The sequence below is a fragment of the Canis lupus genome, chromosome 14 (assembly GCF_011100685.1).
Source record: "Canis lupus familiaris isolate Mischka breed German Shepherd chromosome 14, alternate assembly UU_Cfam_GSD_1.0, whole genome shotgun sequence".
NCBI classification, from domain to species: domain Eukaryota; kingdom Metazoa; phylum Chordata; class Mammalia; order Carnivora; family Canidae; genus Canis; species Canis lupus.
In genome coordinates, this window is record NC_049235.1 from 5654092 (window position 1) to 5672300 (window position 18209).

At 40.2% G+C, this 18209-nt stretch overlaps 1 protein-coding gene across 4 annotated transcripts in view; it reads right to left on the reverse strand.

Annotated features, from left to right (window-relative positions):
- Positions 1-18209, reverse strand: part of MKLN1 (muskelin 1) — a 328108-nt gene that overhangs the window by 188783 nt on the left and 121116 nt on the right. Inside the window, exon 1 of one of the 4 annotated variants that reach the window (XM_038556485.1) lies at positions 14355-14398. The exons of 2 other annotated variants lie outside the window; for them this stretch is intronic. In XM_038556485.1, the coding sequence (XP_038412413.1) occupies positions 14355-14383 (29 nt within the window). In that variant the 5' untranslated portion in view covers positions 14384-14398. Of the gene's footprint in view, positions 1-3962; positions 4078-14354; positions 14399-18209 lie in introns of those variants that run through there. One more of the 4 variants, XM_038556490.1, reaches the window with a different exon arrangement.

The following is an 18209-nucleotide window of genomic DNA, read 5'->3' on the forward strand; positions in this document are numbered from 1 at the left end:
CTTTCTGGAGGTAGTTCCAGTTCCGAATTTCCAACTGCCTTTTGGACATACCTGCAAGTTTCAGCTATATCCTTCCTTCTAATGTTGAGTATATCATACACATCTTATGTGCCTCATCAGATTCTCTTGTCATCATTTCTTTCTCTGTCTCTGCCACTGCTGCAGCTGACTTGCTTTCCTTGGGCCCAGGTAGGCCTGCAACCTAAGGCTGGACTTATCTGCCACTTTCTCAGCCTGGTCACCACCTTGACTGCCACTGAGTGACCAGGCTCACCAGCTTCACACCATGAATTTCCAGCTTCTCTTTCTACTCCTCAACCAGGATTAAAGGCCATACTAGAGGGCACGTGGCTTCCTGAGAGACTTAACAATGGGACCATATTACATAACCTACAAGTGTGAGGAAAGTTACTCCTGGTGTGGTGACTCATGATCAGTGGGAAACAGGACATGGGAGGGAACCACAGAGATGGATTCCTTTTCCTTTCTCCCTCAGAAGAACTTACCTGAGCGTGTTTTCACCATATAGCACCTGGAGGTATTCTGTATGGATTTGCAGACATATCTACTGTCTCTTCAGATTGTTCAAGTATTATTTTGCATTGCTTCCTGTCTTTCTCTGTCTTCCTTCCCTTTTTTTTGTCTCACTCTTACTGCCCTGGGATTGCATCTCCTAAATAAAACATTAGTGTTAATTCTAGGTTTGAGTTCTATTTTCTATAAAACATAGGCTAAGAACTTCAGGCTCAATTTCTCTGAATGGAACCACCACTTCCTAAATTTTCTTGGCTCAAACCCAAGAGGCCAAGAGTGTGAGAGATTGAGGCCAATTCTAGAAGATAATCATAGCTGATAATAAATTTAAGTATTATCACTATAACTGATAGAAGTCATGTATTATCCCCAAAAAAGGTACAGTTTATCAGGAAGAAAATAAAAATAATTAAAAGGCTCCTTGGCGGTAAAAAGACTCTTAACCAATAGCTCAAAACTAGCCTTAATCCTAAACTGGACGACAGAAATACCTCTGGGTTTTGATAACTGCCTGAAAGCATCAGAATACCTGCCACATCTATAACCCCCTTGGAGTTTCTAATAGACAGGAAACCAAATTATTTATCAACTTATTGTTTGTCATTCCAAACAAAACCATGTGTTCCGTGAGCAGGCACCTAACCTAGGGCAGTAAACCAATGCGGATGTGATGACTTGCCAAGAAAGCTCTGCCCAACAGTCTGTAGTTAGTGGTTGAGCTGCCAACCCAGTTAGTTCCTTTGGGGGAGTTGAAAATGGAAATTCAGAGAGGGAGTCAGCGGTTAGCAATGCACAGAAGCTAAAAGACACACAGAAGAAAGGATGAAAACAGAACTCACGTGGCCTCAGAAACCATGATGCAATATAAACTGTGGAATAGAGAAAAGAATAGAAAGTACTTAGGAAGGGCAGCAGAAGCAGAGAGCCCCAATCATAAATAATTAGAGCACAGAGCAACAGATATTTACTGCGGAAGAGGCCATAAGATAGCCCAGCTGCTATGGCCAAACTGTGTGCTGAATCACCTTCCAGTTCCCACTGGTCATTACTTAAACTTAGATTGAAGTGACCTGAGCCTGTCTATTCTGGAAATTAAATTGTTGCCTCTCCATATCTATATCCGGCAAGATCATGGCAGGAAACTGAAGGTACATTCAGCTGGGGGTTTGAAAATAATTTGATGAAGACACTACTTGCAAGGATGTAGGCAGGGTTTGGGGCACTTAAGAGAAATATTGAGACACCTAAGGACTACAAGAGTGGAAACTCAGGGCTGAAGACAAGAGAAGCAAATAATGTTGTAGGAGGCCAGAAGGAGGTTATTGCTGTTGCCAGACCAGGGTACTAAAAAAGGAGGAAAGGAGAAGAAATACTTCCACCCCCCTTTCTTCCCCCCATACTTGCTGATGCTTCCCATTGGCCAGACTCAACACTGAGCCAGTGCACAGTAGAGTCCAGATTATCATTATCATCACAGTAACAGCCTCGTGGGGCACACAGCAGGGCAGGGAAGGCTAGGGGTCTGTCATGGGCTGACTAGTGGCCCCTTCAAAAAATACATTCACGTGCTGATCCCCAGACCCTGAGAATGTTATAGTATATGGCACAAAGTTCTTAAATTTAGGGTCCTGAGAGAAGGAGCTTATCCTGAATTACTTGGGTGAGCCCTAAATATAATCACATATAACCTAATAAAAGAGAAATAGTGGGAGTTTTGAGAAAGAAGAGGAGGTAACAATGTGACCACAGGATCAGAAATCAGAGTGAATGTGGCCACAAGCCAAGGAAAGCCTGGAGCTGTCAGAAGCTGGAAGAATTGAGGTACAGACTCTGCCCTGGAGCCTAGGGAGGGAACGGAGCCTTGCCAAAACCTTGATTTTTGTCTTCTAGCTTCCAGAACTGTGAGAAACTAAAATTCGTTTGTTTTAAGCCACCCAGTCTGTGGTAATTTGTTATGGCAGTCACAGGAACTAATAGAGGGGGCTTGGGGAGCCTGGGTGGTTCAGTCAGTTAAACATCTGCCTTCAGCTCAGATCATGATCCCAGGATCCTGGGATTGAGCCCTGCATCCAGCCCTCTGCTCAGACAGAAGCCTGCTTCTCCCCCTCTCTCTGCCTTTCCTGCTGCTTCCCTTGCTTGTGCTTCAGTGCTCCATCTCTGTCAAATAAATAAAATCTTTTAAAAAAGAAAAAAATAGAGGGGGCTAAATGGAGAATGACTAGCACAAAAATCTATTCATCTCAAATATTGTGTTGACCACCATAATATCCTGATCACCTTGGCTGGATATTACTTTGCCTCCCTTCCTCTATTCCCTTTGGTACTTCTTTTTAGACCACTCATATGATTTAAATTAAATGTTCCCAAGTCATTGTTACTTTTGCATGCAAATAGATTTTCATCCTAACCAGATTATAACATTCTTTAGAACAAAAACCTTGTCGTGTACATCTTTGTATCCCATGAAAATCCTAGCACAGTACTTTAGAACAGAGTGGACATTCTGTAATTGGTAAATGAGAAAGAAAGCCTCCATTTGTCCATCTGTAAATGGAAAATAAAAATTTCCACTGACTTGCCTTTCAGAGATAATAATGGCAATGTTTCCCAGAAACAATTTCTGCACCTGTTAACAGAATGATATATCTGAAATACCTATTCCTGCTGGAGTGATTCCTCAGAAAAAAATTGCATCTAGTTTTAGCATGCCCTCCCTTCTTCTATGTGGAGCTGAAACTTACGCAGTTCACCCTAAGGAGGAAAAGACCAAGGATAATTAAGAAAATAGAAGAGCTTGGTATTGGTATTTTCTCAGAAACTTTGGTTCATCCAGTAGATATTTATCAAAGGACTATTATGTTAAAAGTATAGTTCACCCCCCCCCCCAAAAAAAAAAGTATGGTTCATAAATGCTGGGAAAACACACACACACACACACACACACACACACACACACACACAGAATAAGGCATGATCCCAAGTGAGTAATTGTCACACAATTTGATGAATGTTTTTTATAAGAAAAAAAAATGCTATGGAACCAGAAAGAAGGGAATGATTAACTCTACTGATGGGAGTTTCACCAAAAAAAGTCACATTCAAGCTGGTCTTTTAGGACTTCATCAGGCAGAGGCAATGTCAAGAGCTTTCAGGGACCAAGAGAAAAATAACTTTGCCTGAGCTATTGCCAAGCAAACCACACCCTCAGCTCAGCCCTATTGTATTCACAAAGACCTATTTTTATTCATTATCCCCATAGCTACTTTTTAAGAAAGGAGGAGAATGCTGAGTACCTCCTTATTTTGCATCTAGGTACTTTGTATGTCAAAGAAAGGAGATTATCCAAAGGGAAAGCAGAGGTAGATTTCTGACAAGTCCAATAATGACTAGTCAAATAGCCATCCCGTGAACTCAATGAACTCTCTTACCTTTCCTCAGCTTCTGCTTCATCTCTGACAACCGAGGCAGGCTATCCTGTGAGTGTGTGGTACCAGCACATGACTAGCTCAGAAGAAAGCAGGCAAGGAATGAGAGCACACCCTGGTCTCACTGCCCAACACAAGGACACACTTCTTTGAATGGGAAATATAGCTAAAGCCTTTTCCTTCCCCTAGGGTGGTGACCTTCACATCACTTATTGAGGAACAGCTGAGTCTGGGGCACCGCCCAACTTCCCTCCCAGGCCAGCCCTGCTAGGCCTCTGAGACCAGAGCTGGCTGCTTCAACTCAGGGAAAGCAGCCAAGAGACAGGGAAAGACCGGTCTAAACCCACCAAGGGACAGAGGATTTCCCGTCTTCACCCTGTAGCTCCCACTGGAAAGTAGGGAAGCTGGGAAACCAGATTCCAGCCTCAAAGTATATATCACTTGTCTTTGTTTTCTCAAGAAGCATCTACCTTTCAGACTTTGCCAGGACGCTGGTGGCATTTTCATGAAGCAGTAATAACAAGGACAGAGCATTCTAGCCTTTTGGAGCCTACTGACGGGTCACTTTTTCCACTGCCTTTTGTTTTCATGCATCATTCCCTCACTTGCTTCTCAGATTCCTCAGGGCTTTGAAAAAGCCACAAATGCTCCTTACAGTGACACCACCCAGTTAGCCTGGCACACCTTGCTGAAATGCACGCTGCCCCAAGCAATGGCATGTATGCAAGCCCTAACAACTGACACTCAGCCATACACCTAGTAAGAGGTAAGACAACTTCTAAAAAGTAACCCCCACCCCCATCATAAACTTAGACGGCAAAGGTAGGACCTCAGATTAACTACTAGCCTGTGGACTGGGTAGTAGTTAATCACATACCCCGGTTTGATTCAAAATGCATCTGTAAAGTATGTTGGGGAGCAGTACTTCTCTACCCTTTCCTCAAAGATCTAAATGTAGCAGCACAGGTATTGCCAACAAAGCGCTAAAGTGCTCTCACTGCGCCAATTCACATATTAGTATATTAGGCTGTGCATACAGACCTATATACATGAAGCAGAGGGTCTCAATGATATTTGTTTCAGGGTTGCCTGTGGCCTGTTTCAAAGTACACTGCAGAGCCACCCTGCCAGAATCTGAAAATAAGGCCCAGATACGTGTATTTTTAAAAAGCTTGGGGTCCCTGGGTGGCGCAGCGGTTTAGCGCCTGCCTTTGGCCCAGGGCACGATCCTGGAGACCCGGGATCGAATCCCACGTCGGGCTCCCGGTGCATGGAGCCTGCTTCTCCCTCTGCCTGTGTCTCTGCCTCTCTCTCTCTCTCTCTGTGTGACTATCATGAATAAATAAAAAAAAAAAAAAATTAAAAAATAAAAATTAAAAAAAAATAAAAAGCTTGACAACGTTGGTTAGAATATGGGAAAGAGGGACGCCTGGGTGGCTCAGTGGTGGAGTGCCTGCCTTTGGCTCAGGGTGTGATCCTGGAGTCCTGGGATCAGGTTCCACATCAGGCTTCCTACAAGGAGCCTGCTTTTCCCTCTGCCTGTGTCTCTGCCTCTCTGTGTCTGTGTCTCTCATGAACAAATAAATAAAATCTTAAAAAAGAAAGACTCTCTCTGTGTCTCTCATGAACAAATAAATAAAATCTTAAAAAAAAATAAAAATAAAATGTACCTAAATATCAAAAAAAAAAAAAAAAAAGAAAAGAAAGAAAGAGAAAAAAAATGAATGAATGAATATAGGAAAGAGAAATTCTCACATATCCCTGATGAGAGTAAAAATTAGTTTCAGCCACTGCGGAGAGTAATCTTGAGAGCAATCTAGTGAAGTTGAATATGTATTTTATTCTCTAGTAGTTTCCATTCTAGATGTATTCCCTAGAAGAGTTCTCACACAGGAACCCAAGGAGGCATATGCAAGGACATTAATTACATCATGATTTTAAATAGCAAAATACTAGACAAAACAAATATTTGCCCACAGTAGATCCTAAAATATGTATACAGTGGGACTATACTGAAGTGGTATATAGTATAGTATTACCATACTATAAAGAATGGACTGGCTCTACAAGTATCACATTGATAAATCTCAAAAACATGATGTTGGAAAAAAAGTTTCAGAAAAATGTGTACACTATTTATATACATGTTTAAATACCCAAAACATATATGTTATGTAGTAAAAATATAAGAACATGTGGGAAGTATCCCCACAGTCTTCCAGAGATTGATTACATCTGGAGAGAGATGGAATGGAATGATCTTCTTTTGTAACTTTTTTTTTTTTTTTTAAATCTTAAGCAAGGGCACCTGAGTAGCTCAGTCGGTTAAGCATCTGACTTTGGCTCAGCTCATGGTCTCAGGGTCCCGGAAGGGAGCCCAAGTCAGGATCCCCACTCAGTGGCAGTTTGCTTCTCCCTCTCCCTTTCCTTCTGTCCTCTGCTTGCTCATGTCCATGCACATATGCACTCTCTCTCTCTCAAATAAATAAATAAAATCTTTAAAAAAAATCTTAAGCAAGTATGGTAAAGCTGTTACAATTTATTAAATCTGGATAGTGAATATAAATCCCACTGGTCACTCTGAGGGTCATTCACAGCACAAGGATCTTTTGAGATTTTTAGGATTCTAAATACTGAAAACAAAAGTTTGTTTATGAGAAGAGCCATCCCCAAAATACAGATGAAACTACTGAGTCCTTAAGGAGTAATGTATACACCTTGAGATGTTTTTCATTAATGGAGGAGTCATTGCATAGATTCCCACACACTCTCTTGCTCAGGTAAGTGACCTTCTGGATTTGTGAGCATCCTTGACAGTCAGAAATGCAATAGCTTGAAACTAGGGGTTGTCCACATATGAGTATTATTATTACAATCTTACTTAGAGATTTTCAAACTTGGCTGAAAATCAGAATCAGCTGATTAAAAAAATATAAAAGATTTTATTTACTTATGAGAGAGAAAACACATGAGCAAGCACAGGGAGGAGCAGAGAAAAGGGACAAGCAGACTTTGTGTTGGGCGACAAGCCCAATGTGGGGCTCGATGCCATGACTCTGAGATCATGACCTGATCTGAAACCAAGAGCTGGACACTTAACCTACTGAGCTACCTACTTGATAAAAATTTTAATGCAGTTTCCATACTCCAGCTTCTGATGATATGATGTAATAGTTCTGAGATCAGACCCTGGAATCTGTGTTTTTAGTAGAGTTGTCAATAGATTCTTATGATCATCCAGGTTTGAGAAATGATGATAGCTAATCATAGTTACCTTCTATTAATGTTTTTAAAGAAGCCAGGTAGGGAGACTGATAGGATTTTTAAAAAGCAAGAAAATTAAAGGAGGAAGGGGAGAATAAAGGAAGGAAGGGAGGGACTGAGTAAGCCTTCAAATCTTTCTTACTCTATTTTTTCCAGATCTCTCCAACTTTTTTTTTTTTTTTTTTAATTTTTATTTATTTATGATAGTCACAGAGAGAGAGAGAGAGAGGCAGAGACACAGGCAGAGGGAGAAGCAGGCTCCATGCACCGGGAGCCCGATGTGGGATTCGATCCCGGGTCTCCAGAATCGCGCCCTGGGCCAAAGGCAGGCGCCAAACCGCTGCGCCACCCAGGGATCCCCAGATCTCTCCAACTTTGAATTATTTCTCCATCCCTTGAAATTTGCTAGAGCTCCAATTATCTGTAATGTTCATTTGGCAATTCTGTACTTTCCTTTACATTGCTGTAATAGGCTATTATTTACTCAATAGGATTATGCCTTACTTCTTGAATTAGGCTATAAATTCTTCAGGACAAAGACCATATCTTGTTTATCTTTGTATTTTCTATAGTCACAATGCCTTGAGCAGGATAAGCAATAAAGCATCATGATTAAGAATGTAAGATAAAATGAGTTTTGAAATGTGGCAAGATACAAGATCAATATACAAAAATCAATTGTGGGAATGCCTGGGTGGCTCAGCAGTTTAGTGCCTGCCTGTGGCCTGGGGCGCAATCCTGGAGACCCCGATTGATCGAGTCCCATATCAGGTTCCCTGCATGGAACTTACTTCTCCCTCTGCCTGTGTCTCTGCCTCTCTCTCTCTCTCTGTGTCTCTCATGAATGAATGAATGAATGAATGAATAAATAAATAAATAAATAAATAAATCTATCTTTAAAAACAATGACAACAAACAAAACTCAATTGTGTTTCAATGCACTAGCAATATACCACCCAACAATGAAATGAAATAAAATCCCTATCCAAATCCCAACTTTTTTTTTTTTTTGGCTGAACTTGACAAGCTGACCCTACAATTCATATGGAAATACAACCCAGAATAGTCAAAACACTCTTGAAGAGGAAGAGGAAGAGCAAAGTTGAAAGATGCTCATTTCCTCATTTCAAAACCTACAACAAAACTATAATAATCAAAACAAAAGGTAGGGATCCCTGGGTGGCGCAGCGGGTTGGCGCCTGCCTTTGGCCTAGGGCACGATCCTGGAGACCCAGGATCGATTCCCACATCGGGCTCCCGGTACATGGAGCCTGCTTCTCTCTGCCTGTGTCTCTGCCTCTCTTTCTCTCTCTGTGACTATCATAAATAAATAAAAATTAAAAAAAAAAAAAAAAAAAAAACAAAAGGTATAAGGTTACACATAGAGATTGATGAAATAGAATTGAATGTCCAGAAATAAACCTTCATGTTTATGGCCAAATGATTTTTTGATAAGGGTGCCAATACAGGGATGCATGGGTGACTCAGCAGTTGAGCGTCTGCCTTCGGCTCATGGTGTGATCTCAGGATTCCAGGATCAAGTCCCACATGGGCTCCCTGCAAGAAGTTTACTTCTCTCTCTGTCTATGTCTCTGCCTCTCTCTGGGTCTCTTATGAATAAATAAATAAAAATCCTTTTTTTAAAAAAAGGGTGCCAAATACAATTTAATATGGAAAGGAAAAGTTTTTCAAAAAATGGTGCTGGGACAACTGGATATCCACATGCAAAAGAATGAAGTCAGATTATAGCTCACACCATACACAGAAATTAACTCAAAATGGATCACAGACCTAAATTTAAGAGTTAAAACTATAAAACTCATAGAGGAAAACATAGAAGTAAATCTTTATGACCTTAGATTTGGCAATGGTTTCTGAGCTATGTCACCAAAAGCAGAAGTAACGAAAGAAAACAATAGATAAATTAGACTTTAAAATTTTAAAGTTTAGTGCCTTACAGAGCACATCAGAATGTATAAAAACCAAAAAAAAAAAAAAAAAAAGAATGTATAAAAACCTACTACAACTCAGTAATAAAATGTCAAATGCCCAGTTAAAACATGGGCAAGGGATCTGAATAAATGTTCCTCCAAAAAATATCTACAAATTGCCAATATGTACAAGAAGTGATATTCAACATCATTAATCATTAGGGGAATACAAGTCAAAACCACAATGAGATATCTCTTCACATCAACAAGAATGGCTTTCGTAAAAATAGACAATAACAATTGTCAGGATATAGAGAAATTGCAACCCTTACATATTGCTAGTAGACATGTAAAATGATGCAGCCACTTCAGAAAACAGTTTGGCAATTTAACAAAATGCAAAACATGGAGTCACCAGATTACTCAGCCACCAGATTACTCAGCAGTTTCACTCCTAGGCATACACTCAAGAGAAATGAAGATATAGCTCCACACAAGAAGTTATACATGAATGTTCATAGCAGCTTTATTTGTAAATGGTTAAAAAGTATAGAGAAACTATGTCCATAAACCAGTAATGGATAAGCAAAATGTGGCATGTACATTCAATGGACTGTTTGCAGCCATAAAAAGAATAAGACACTAATACATGCTATGACATGAATGAACCTTGAAAACATCCTAAATGAAAGAAGCTGTTCACAAAAAACACATATTGTAGATAAGGTATTTAAAGAGGTAAGTAAATTAAAATGAGGTCTTTGGAGTGGGCCCTAATCCAGTATGACTTGTGGCCTTATAAAAAGAGGAAATTAAAAAAAAAGAAAAAAAAAAGAGGAAATTTAGGGATCCCTGGGTGGCTCAGCAGTTTAGTGCCTGCCTTCAGCCCAGGGCGTGATCCTGGAGTCCCGGGATCGAGTCCTACATCAGGCTCTCTGCAGGGAGCCTGCTTCTCCCTCTGCCTGTGTCTCTGCTTCTCTCTCTCTGTCTCTCATGAATAAATAAATAAAATCTTTAAAAAAAAAAAAAAAGGAAATTTGGGGCACCTGGGTTGGCTCCGTGGTTGAGCATCTACCTTTGGCTCAGGTCATGATCCCAGGATCCTGGGATCGAGTCCCACATTGGGCTCCTCACAGGGAGCCTGCTTCTCCCTCTGCCTATGTCTCTTCCTTTCTCTATCTCCTATGAATAAATAAATAATATCTTTAAAAAAAAAAAAGGAAATTTGAATGCATGGAGACACGCCAGCGCTGTGCATGCACAGAGAAAAGACCATGTGAGGACATAACAAGAAGGCATCCATGTGCAAACCAAGGAGAGAGGCCTCAGGGGACCTGATGACTCCTCCATCTTGGACTTCTAGCCTTAAACACTGTGAGAAAATAAATCTCTATCATTCAAGGCACTCTGTGGTATTCTGTTATGGCAGCCATGGCAAACTAGTGGTCCTTTGAGTATGTAACAATGATGTGGTGTATAAGAAAGACCTGTACTTTGAATTACCACATTTTGCAGGATGGCATCTTCTGATCACTCATTTTATCAATTATTAGAAATTTGAGAACTTTCCCATTTGCAATGACGTGAGTGGAGCATTATACTAAGTGAAATAAGTCCGTTAGATAAAGACAAATACCATTTGATTTCACTCATATGTGGAATTTAAGAAATAAGCAAACAAGAAAAAAAAAGAGAGGCAAACCAAGAAACAGACTTAGGTATAGAGAACAAACTGATGGTTACCAGAGGGGAAGTGGGAGGGGAGTGGGTTAAATAGGTGATGGGGATTAAGAAAAATGCACTTGTGATGAGCACCAGGTGTCATATGGAAACTAATATTACAATGTATGTTAACTAGGTGGGATTTAAATAACCTAAAAATATGAGATCTTTCCAGAAGATCAAGTACTGTGCAGTAGTTATTTTGCACAGGCCCTGTAGAGCCCTGGCCTTTGAGGATGCACTGTTCACCACCCCCCAAAAGATAAATACTTAGAGAAGAAGCTCTCTCCAGACCCTTGGGATTTTCATAAATTGATAGAGATTGATCCAGATGTGCTTAAAACCAGGGAAAATGTCATTTAAAATGATGTTTAATTACTGAGAACTTTTAATAACATGGGGAAATGATTATAACATTCAGTAAAAAATTCAGCATGCAAATTTAACATGTAGAGATAAAATCATATCTGTATAATGATATGCATAGAAGAATGACTGAATAGAAATACAGTCAGAGTTAACAGTTAACATTATTTTTTTATTGTGAAGAGATTATGAGTTACTTTTGTTTTTTTCTTTATATCTCTGTATTTCTGAATTTTCCATCGTGAGCAAGTATTAGTTTTATAACAAACTATGCTTATATTTTTTTTAAAAATATTTTATTTATTTATTTATTTATTCATGAGCGACACAGAGAGAGAGGCAGAGACACAGGCAGAGGGAAAAGCAGGCTCCATGCAGGGAGCCCGATGTGGGACTCGAACCCCGGAATGCGGGATCACGCCCTGAGCCAAAGGCAGATGCTCAAACACTGAGCCACTCAGGTGTCCCGAACTATGCTTATATTTTAAAGATTAAAAACTAGAACAGAGGGTATATAACTCAATGCTGAGATTGAGAGACATCTCTAGGAGACATAGTTCCTTGACTCAAAGGTCAGATCTGAGTGCTGTTGTAACCCTGATGCCCTCCTGTCCTCTTGGGATTTGGTCATAGGTTGTTGCCCCATGTCTAGAAATTCTGATTACCATCCTGCAGTGCCCTTCTGTCTAGAACAGGTCTCTGAATACTGATTCTCCCTTCAGATGTCTAAGCCCTGACTCTAAACTTAGGCTTCTCTTTCTGGAGTCAGGTGCCCCCCCTCCTTCTCTACCAATGATTCAACCCAACTTCTCCTTCCCTTTCTCACACCTTTCTCTCAACCTTTTGTATTCTGAGGCTGCCCACAGTGACATGCTGACAGTTATGTCCTTCATGAGCAGAGTGGCTGAAAAGTAACAGGCACAAAATAGAGGAAGGGGACCGGAGGAAGGAAATATTGGGGGGTGGGAGGTGGGAGATGCTTCAGAGGTTTCCTCCTTTGTGAGGTTTGGCACTCCTTGCCTCTGTTTTTTCCTTGTCCTGTCCCTCCTCCTTAGAGGAGGAACTTAATCTAGTGAAGTATACAGGGCATGCTCAGTTCAGCTGCTCTTTTCTTCCTCTTAGGTATCTGCCTACCCACAGTGAGGATGTCACCTTGCTCTGCTCCTCTGGGAGCAGGGTCCCTTCCCCTTCTTACCATCATCTCCACCCTTAGCATGAAAAGGCCTGTCCTGATCAAATGTTACTTGTGACTGGGTGAATAAGTCTACCTAATTCTGAAACTCACTTAGTATTTAGAATCCCATTATTTCTCACAAGAAACAGCATTTATCAGCAATCAAGGTGATATTTTGGTCTCCATCTGCTCACTCTTTCGTTTATTTCTCATCCTGACCAGAACCTGGGATGGGGATTGGGGAAAAGAATACTATTAAGGGATACTTCTCAGAAACCTGAAAAGGAAATAACACTTGTTAAGAGCCAACTGTGTGCTCAGCATAAAGAGAAGAGTTTTACCTATGTCAGTTCATTTAATACCACAACCACCCCCAGTATTTACATTATTTTCCTTTTTCACATAAAAGGGAAACTGAGGCTCAGAAAGATTAAGAAACTTGCCCAAGATCTCACAGCTAATGAGTGGCAGTTGTCTCTCTAACTTCAAAGCCCAAGCACTTTCCACTGCATAAGACATTGTCTTTGGGTGCTATCAAGAGACTCCTCTGGGAGTAAGGCAGCAATCTCATCTTCATTAATACTTCATCCTAACCAACCAAGCTAGTAATTAAGCAACGTGCAGGGGAGACAAAGATGATAGAACCAAAGGCCAGGGAACGAGATGGTCGCAAAACTCTAGATGGAAAAACATTAAGAAATTTATTTTTCCCCGGATTTCTTGGAGACTTTTGGACTTGTGCCCTAACTTGTGCTCTGGCTTCCCTAGTTGTAAAATAATTCAATAATACCTGGTCCTCCTTAAGTGAGACCACATGTCATGCTTCTCTGAGATTGGCCTCAGCACGGTTGTCCCTGTGCCTATACTTTCTGTTAAAAAAAATGTATGTCCCATTGCTTTGGATAGAGTAAAAATAATTATAATGAATAATGAATCTCTTAATAATACGTGAAAACAGAGGTAGTGAAGTGATGAACAGAAAATGACATTTAAATGCTAGCCATAGGGGCTGACCCTTTAAACAGACAAGCTAAAGATGTTTGGATCTGACACTGAAGGATAGTCAGCTGGCAGGCTGAACCATAGTCGCTAAGAGGACCAACAACTCCCCAGATGCCAAGGAACCAAGCAGCATTTCCAGGAGCTAAAACTCTACCACTGGTTTCTTCTCATCTTCCCAACAAAAGCTCAGAAAGTACAAGGGCACCCCACAGGCCACTAAGCACATTCTCAGTCATCCTCCAGGGAAATTTGATGCTGAAAAATGGACCTTTTCCAAAATAGTGGTTCAAGCCAGATGAGGAATTACAGAGAAGACAGCCTTCCATGGAAAATACCCTGTCTCCAAATCCCCAATGTCTTCATTAGGGAACTGAAAACACAGGCACACCAGCTGGTCTCAACTGCTTTGAAGCACTGTGGTACAGTGGAAAGAGCCATGCTGGAGAGCTGGCTGGCAACAAGAGACTAGCCGTCTAGTCCCCAACTCTGCCAAGTTTTAGCTAGGTGACCTTGGCAAAGGTGCTTAACTTCTCTGGGCCTCACTTTCCTCATTGGCTAAATGAGGTTTGACTAGACTATGATGTCTTCTGGTTCTGAAATCCTATCTTTCATCTTTGGATTAGCACCTTACATTTAAAGAAAATTAAAGCAGGTTCTTGGGTGTTCTGTTTCTCAAAGATCCTATTATTCTAGTGATCATGCCTCTCACCTTTTCAGTATTCTTCATTGGCTTTCCTTCTTCCACAAGAATAAACCTAAATTCTTCAGCTTGGCATTCAAAGCCCTTTGTGATCAGCCCATGTTTATCCAGCCACCCTCCCTTCCCACCAATCATGTATTTTATACTATGGCAGTACTGGACTATTTCTATTCCCCCATAATATTCTTACTGCAGTGTCAAATATTTATTGAGCATGTACTCTGTTAGACACTCACCTTGGTAAGCCTTTGCACATACTGTTCATTTAGCTTGGACTGCCTTGTAAAAATCAAGGTAGAGTTGCTGCTGTAACAAACAGGCTAAATAATATTAGTAAATTAACACAATAGAATATTATTCCTTAGTCATGTAACAGTTCAGTGTGGCAAGCAGCCTTCCACCCAGGGTCCTTCTACTTTGTATCTTTGCCATCCCCTAAGCTTTATTATTTCTTTTTCATCCCCTAAGCTTTAGAGTCCTTTCTTTACTTTCAGAGCTCACAGCTGGGAAAGAGAAGGAAGAAACAGCACACTTATTTCTTACCCTAATCCAGAAATGATGCAGATCACTTCTGCTCACATCCCATTAATGAGAACTGGCCACCTGGCCCCACTTAGATGTTTAGGGGATTGGCAATCAGTTGGGCCACTTGCCAAAAAAATTTCATACTGTGAAGAACACAAGTCTTTGATGGTCAATCAGCCATCTCATCCCCTTCCTTATCTACTCAGCAAAGGCTTATTCACCCTTCAAACCTCAGTCCTAGTGCTATATCTCCCTTGTAACATCTTCCTTGACTTTTGGAGGCAGCTGTGGGTCCTCCTTTTCCAATGTCTCGTGACACTTTTCATATTTCTCTATTATGACAGTTATCATAGTAACTGTGTGGTTTCATGCTAGTTTACTCAACTGGATTGTGACCCTTAAGGGCAAGAATCTTCTCTTTTCATTTTTGTATTTGGAAATTTTAGCACAGAGCCTGGTAAATAATAGTTTTACAATAATATTTATGAATATTATCAGTGAATGGATGAGTGAATGAATGATTACTCTAAAAGAGAGCAGTTTTGTTTTTTAATTATTTTAAGTAGGCTCATGCGCAATGTGGGGCTTGAATTCACAATCCTGAGATTAAGAATCCCATGCTCAACAGTTCTTTTTTTGCTCACAGGTCCTTTAATAAAACCACCTTTTTGCATTGAAAAAAAAATCACACACTCTACCTACTGAGCGAGCCAGTCACCCTAAGGATCTGGTTTTTATTGAGGAACAAAGACCTCAGTTAAAAAAAACAAAACAAAATAACTATTGGTGATTCTGATTTATCCAAACACTAAAAAGAAAATGAACTTCCCATACAAATATTTTTTCTTTTTTTTTTCTTTTTTTTCCCATACAAATATTACAATTAAATTAATATTTTGCATTATTTATTTAGAATCTGTTTCTCGAAGAGCTTACAATAAATAAACAAGCAAACAGACAGACAAACATTTTAAGGGTCACCTAGCTGGCACAGTCAATGGCACATGCAATTCCTGATCTCAGGGTGGTGAATTCAAGCCCCACGTTGGGTACAGAGCTTACTTAAAATATATACATAGATACATAACACACTCTGTTTCTCACATAAGTTTCATGAAGGTAAGGATCTTATATGTTTGTTCTTTGCTCTGACTCTAGGAACATAAGTACGTACTCAATAAATATTTCAGAATGAATGAATGGATAAAGAAATGAATAAATACATGAATGACGACTGAACTCTTAACCCCATGAGCCATATAATAAATGCATAGTTTGGATTGTAAGAGGAAAGTGTGGATGGGCAGTGAAGACCTACCACCACAATTAGAAAAACAGAGCAGGGTGTTCACTAGCTTGTCTAGTCCATGTCATGATCCTCTTTACATAAGAAGATGAATAAACATCATGAGAGGATAGCTAAAATCTCAATGGGAATAGTAGCCTGTGAGTCAATGAGGACAAATAGATGTCTCCAAGTATGAAATAGCCTTTGTAAATTGATTAATGAGAGAGCTAGGAAGCAAGTGTGCAGACAGTTACAGAGTTCTGACAGCTGAAAAATACATTGATTAAGAAAGAGCAAAAACATGTTTTTCATAGTTTTTGAAGATGTGTGAGATAGTTATTTAAATGTTTATGACACATTTATTTTCTTCTCATAGGTGCCATGTGACAAAGTTTGGTTTAGATATTACATATGGCTTCTGGTGCATTACTTGCCAGATTTTGTCATGGGAACCATCTGACAAGAAGAGCAAAGTACAAGTGCATGGGCAACTTCTAAATCAGAGCCTCTGCACAGGCTTGGTTCAGGTATCTTGAACCTTTGGAAAGTCCTAAATACAAACAAGTTCACAGTGTGGACTGATTTGTGGTGGTAATGAGGTTGATGCTGATGTTGACAGATGGACTTTTTCCAGAAACTGACCAAGATGTTAATGGTAGGTTAGGCATTAAGCAACCTGAAAATAGGACAGTACATCTATTTTGCATCCCTTTGATGATACACAAGAACAGAATAATCAGTGTGCATCAAGGAGCTATCTGTCTACCCTTGTGGCCGCAACTGCTATGTCCTGGGCACACAGGTAGACTTCTTAGCCTCTCTTTAAGTTGGGCAGAGCACTGTGACTAGTTTTTGGCCAACAGAAAATGGATGGAAATAATGGATGTCATTTCTAGGTCTGGGCCTCAAAAAGCCTCCTTCGTGATGATGATGGCAGGCCTCTTCCCCCACCCACTGGCTGAATGGAAAGAATTCTGAGAACCTAAGGAAGATAGAGCCACAAGCTAGGAGAAGCATGTATCTCTGAATTACTGCATAAGAAGGACACTGACAACCAAATTCCACACACTTCTACCCCTACCAATTCATACTGGACTGTGATAAGAACAATACATTTTAATTGGGTTAAACCATTGAGATTTTGAAGTCATTTGTAATAGTCTATCTTGATTAATACAACCCTATTTCCCAACTTTTATCCTGATTGCAAGTAGTAAGAGAGACTAGGGTAAATTTCTGCAGTGTCAGAGGATTGAGATAAAAGAAGGTATCAGAGACCATGCTCAACATCAGAGAATACTGCATTTTAAGGGGATTCTGGAGTTAATTTTAAAGCCTTAGAAATCCCCACAGAGCTAAAGCCATGCATGTTAGTCGCTGCTTATCTAACCAGTCCCTTCTGGACACTTTCATACTCTTGGGAGAATAGTGAATAACCTTCTCCAAACCACTTTCATATAAACCCCAAACAGCCTATTCAACTTAAAATGCTAGGATCTAGTCAGATTATACCACATTTAGAGCTGTCTTGCTTCTGCTTTTGTGTTTTGCTGAACATAGTGATTAAGAAGAAGAAGAAGAAGTTGGTAAGTAACTTGGTGTTTGGAGGTACATTTTTAAAATGATTACACAAGGTTTAGTTGAGCACTGGACCAATGGACAATTATCGGGGAGCCAAACACTGTGGCACAAATGAGGTCTCTGGGCGCTTGCCTGAAGATATTATTGGGAAACTTTTGTTTACTTACCAGACTTGAAAGCTAAATCCTTTTTCAAGTAGCCTCTGGGTGTTAAGGACAGCAAATAAAGATGTGCTGATTGAAAACATTTAGAAAACAACTTATTATAGCCTTTAAAATAACAAGGTATTAATTCAGCTTAAAACAGAATATTCCACATTCATTTGGCCTGCTTAACAGAAACACCAAGCTTAAAAGCTGGATTCTACAGGTCATCTCTGTAAAGATGCTCCACCAAATGAAATTTAGCAGAGGCCTGGGACAAGGGCTCTAGAAAATGCTAGATTGCTCTGGCTGGTAGTTAAGAACCTGATCTTATTAATGGAAAGTGGGAAACTGGGACACTTGGGTGGCTCAGCAGTTTAGTGTCTGCCTTTGGCTCAGGGCGTGTTCCCACTCCTGGTATCAAGTCTCACATCAGGCTCCCTGTGGGGAGCCTACTTCTCCCTCTGTCTGTGTCTCTGCTTCTCCCTATGTCTCTCAGGGATAAATAAATAAAATCTTAAAAAAAAAATCTTAAAATCACTGTTCTTCCAGTG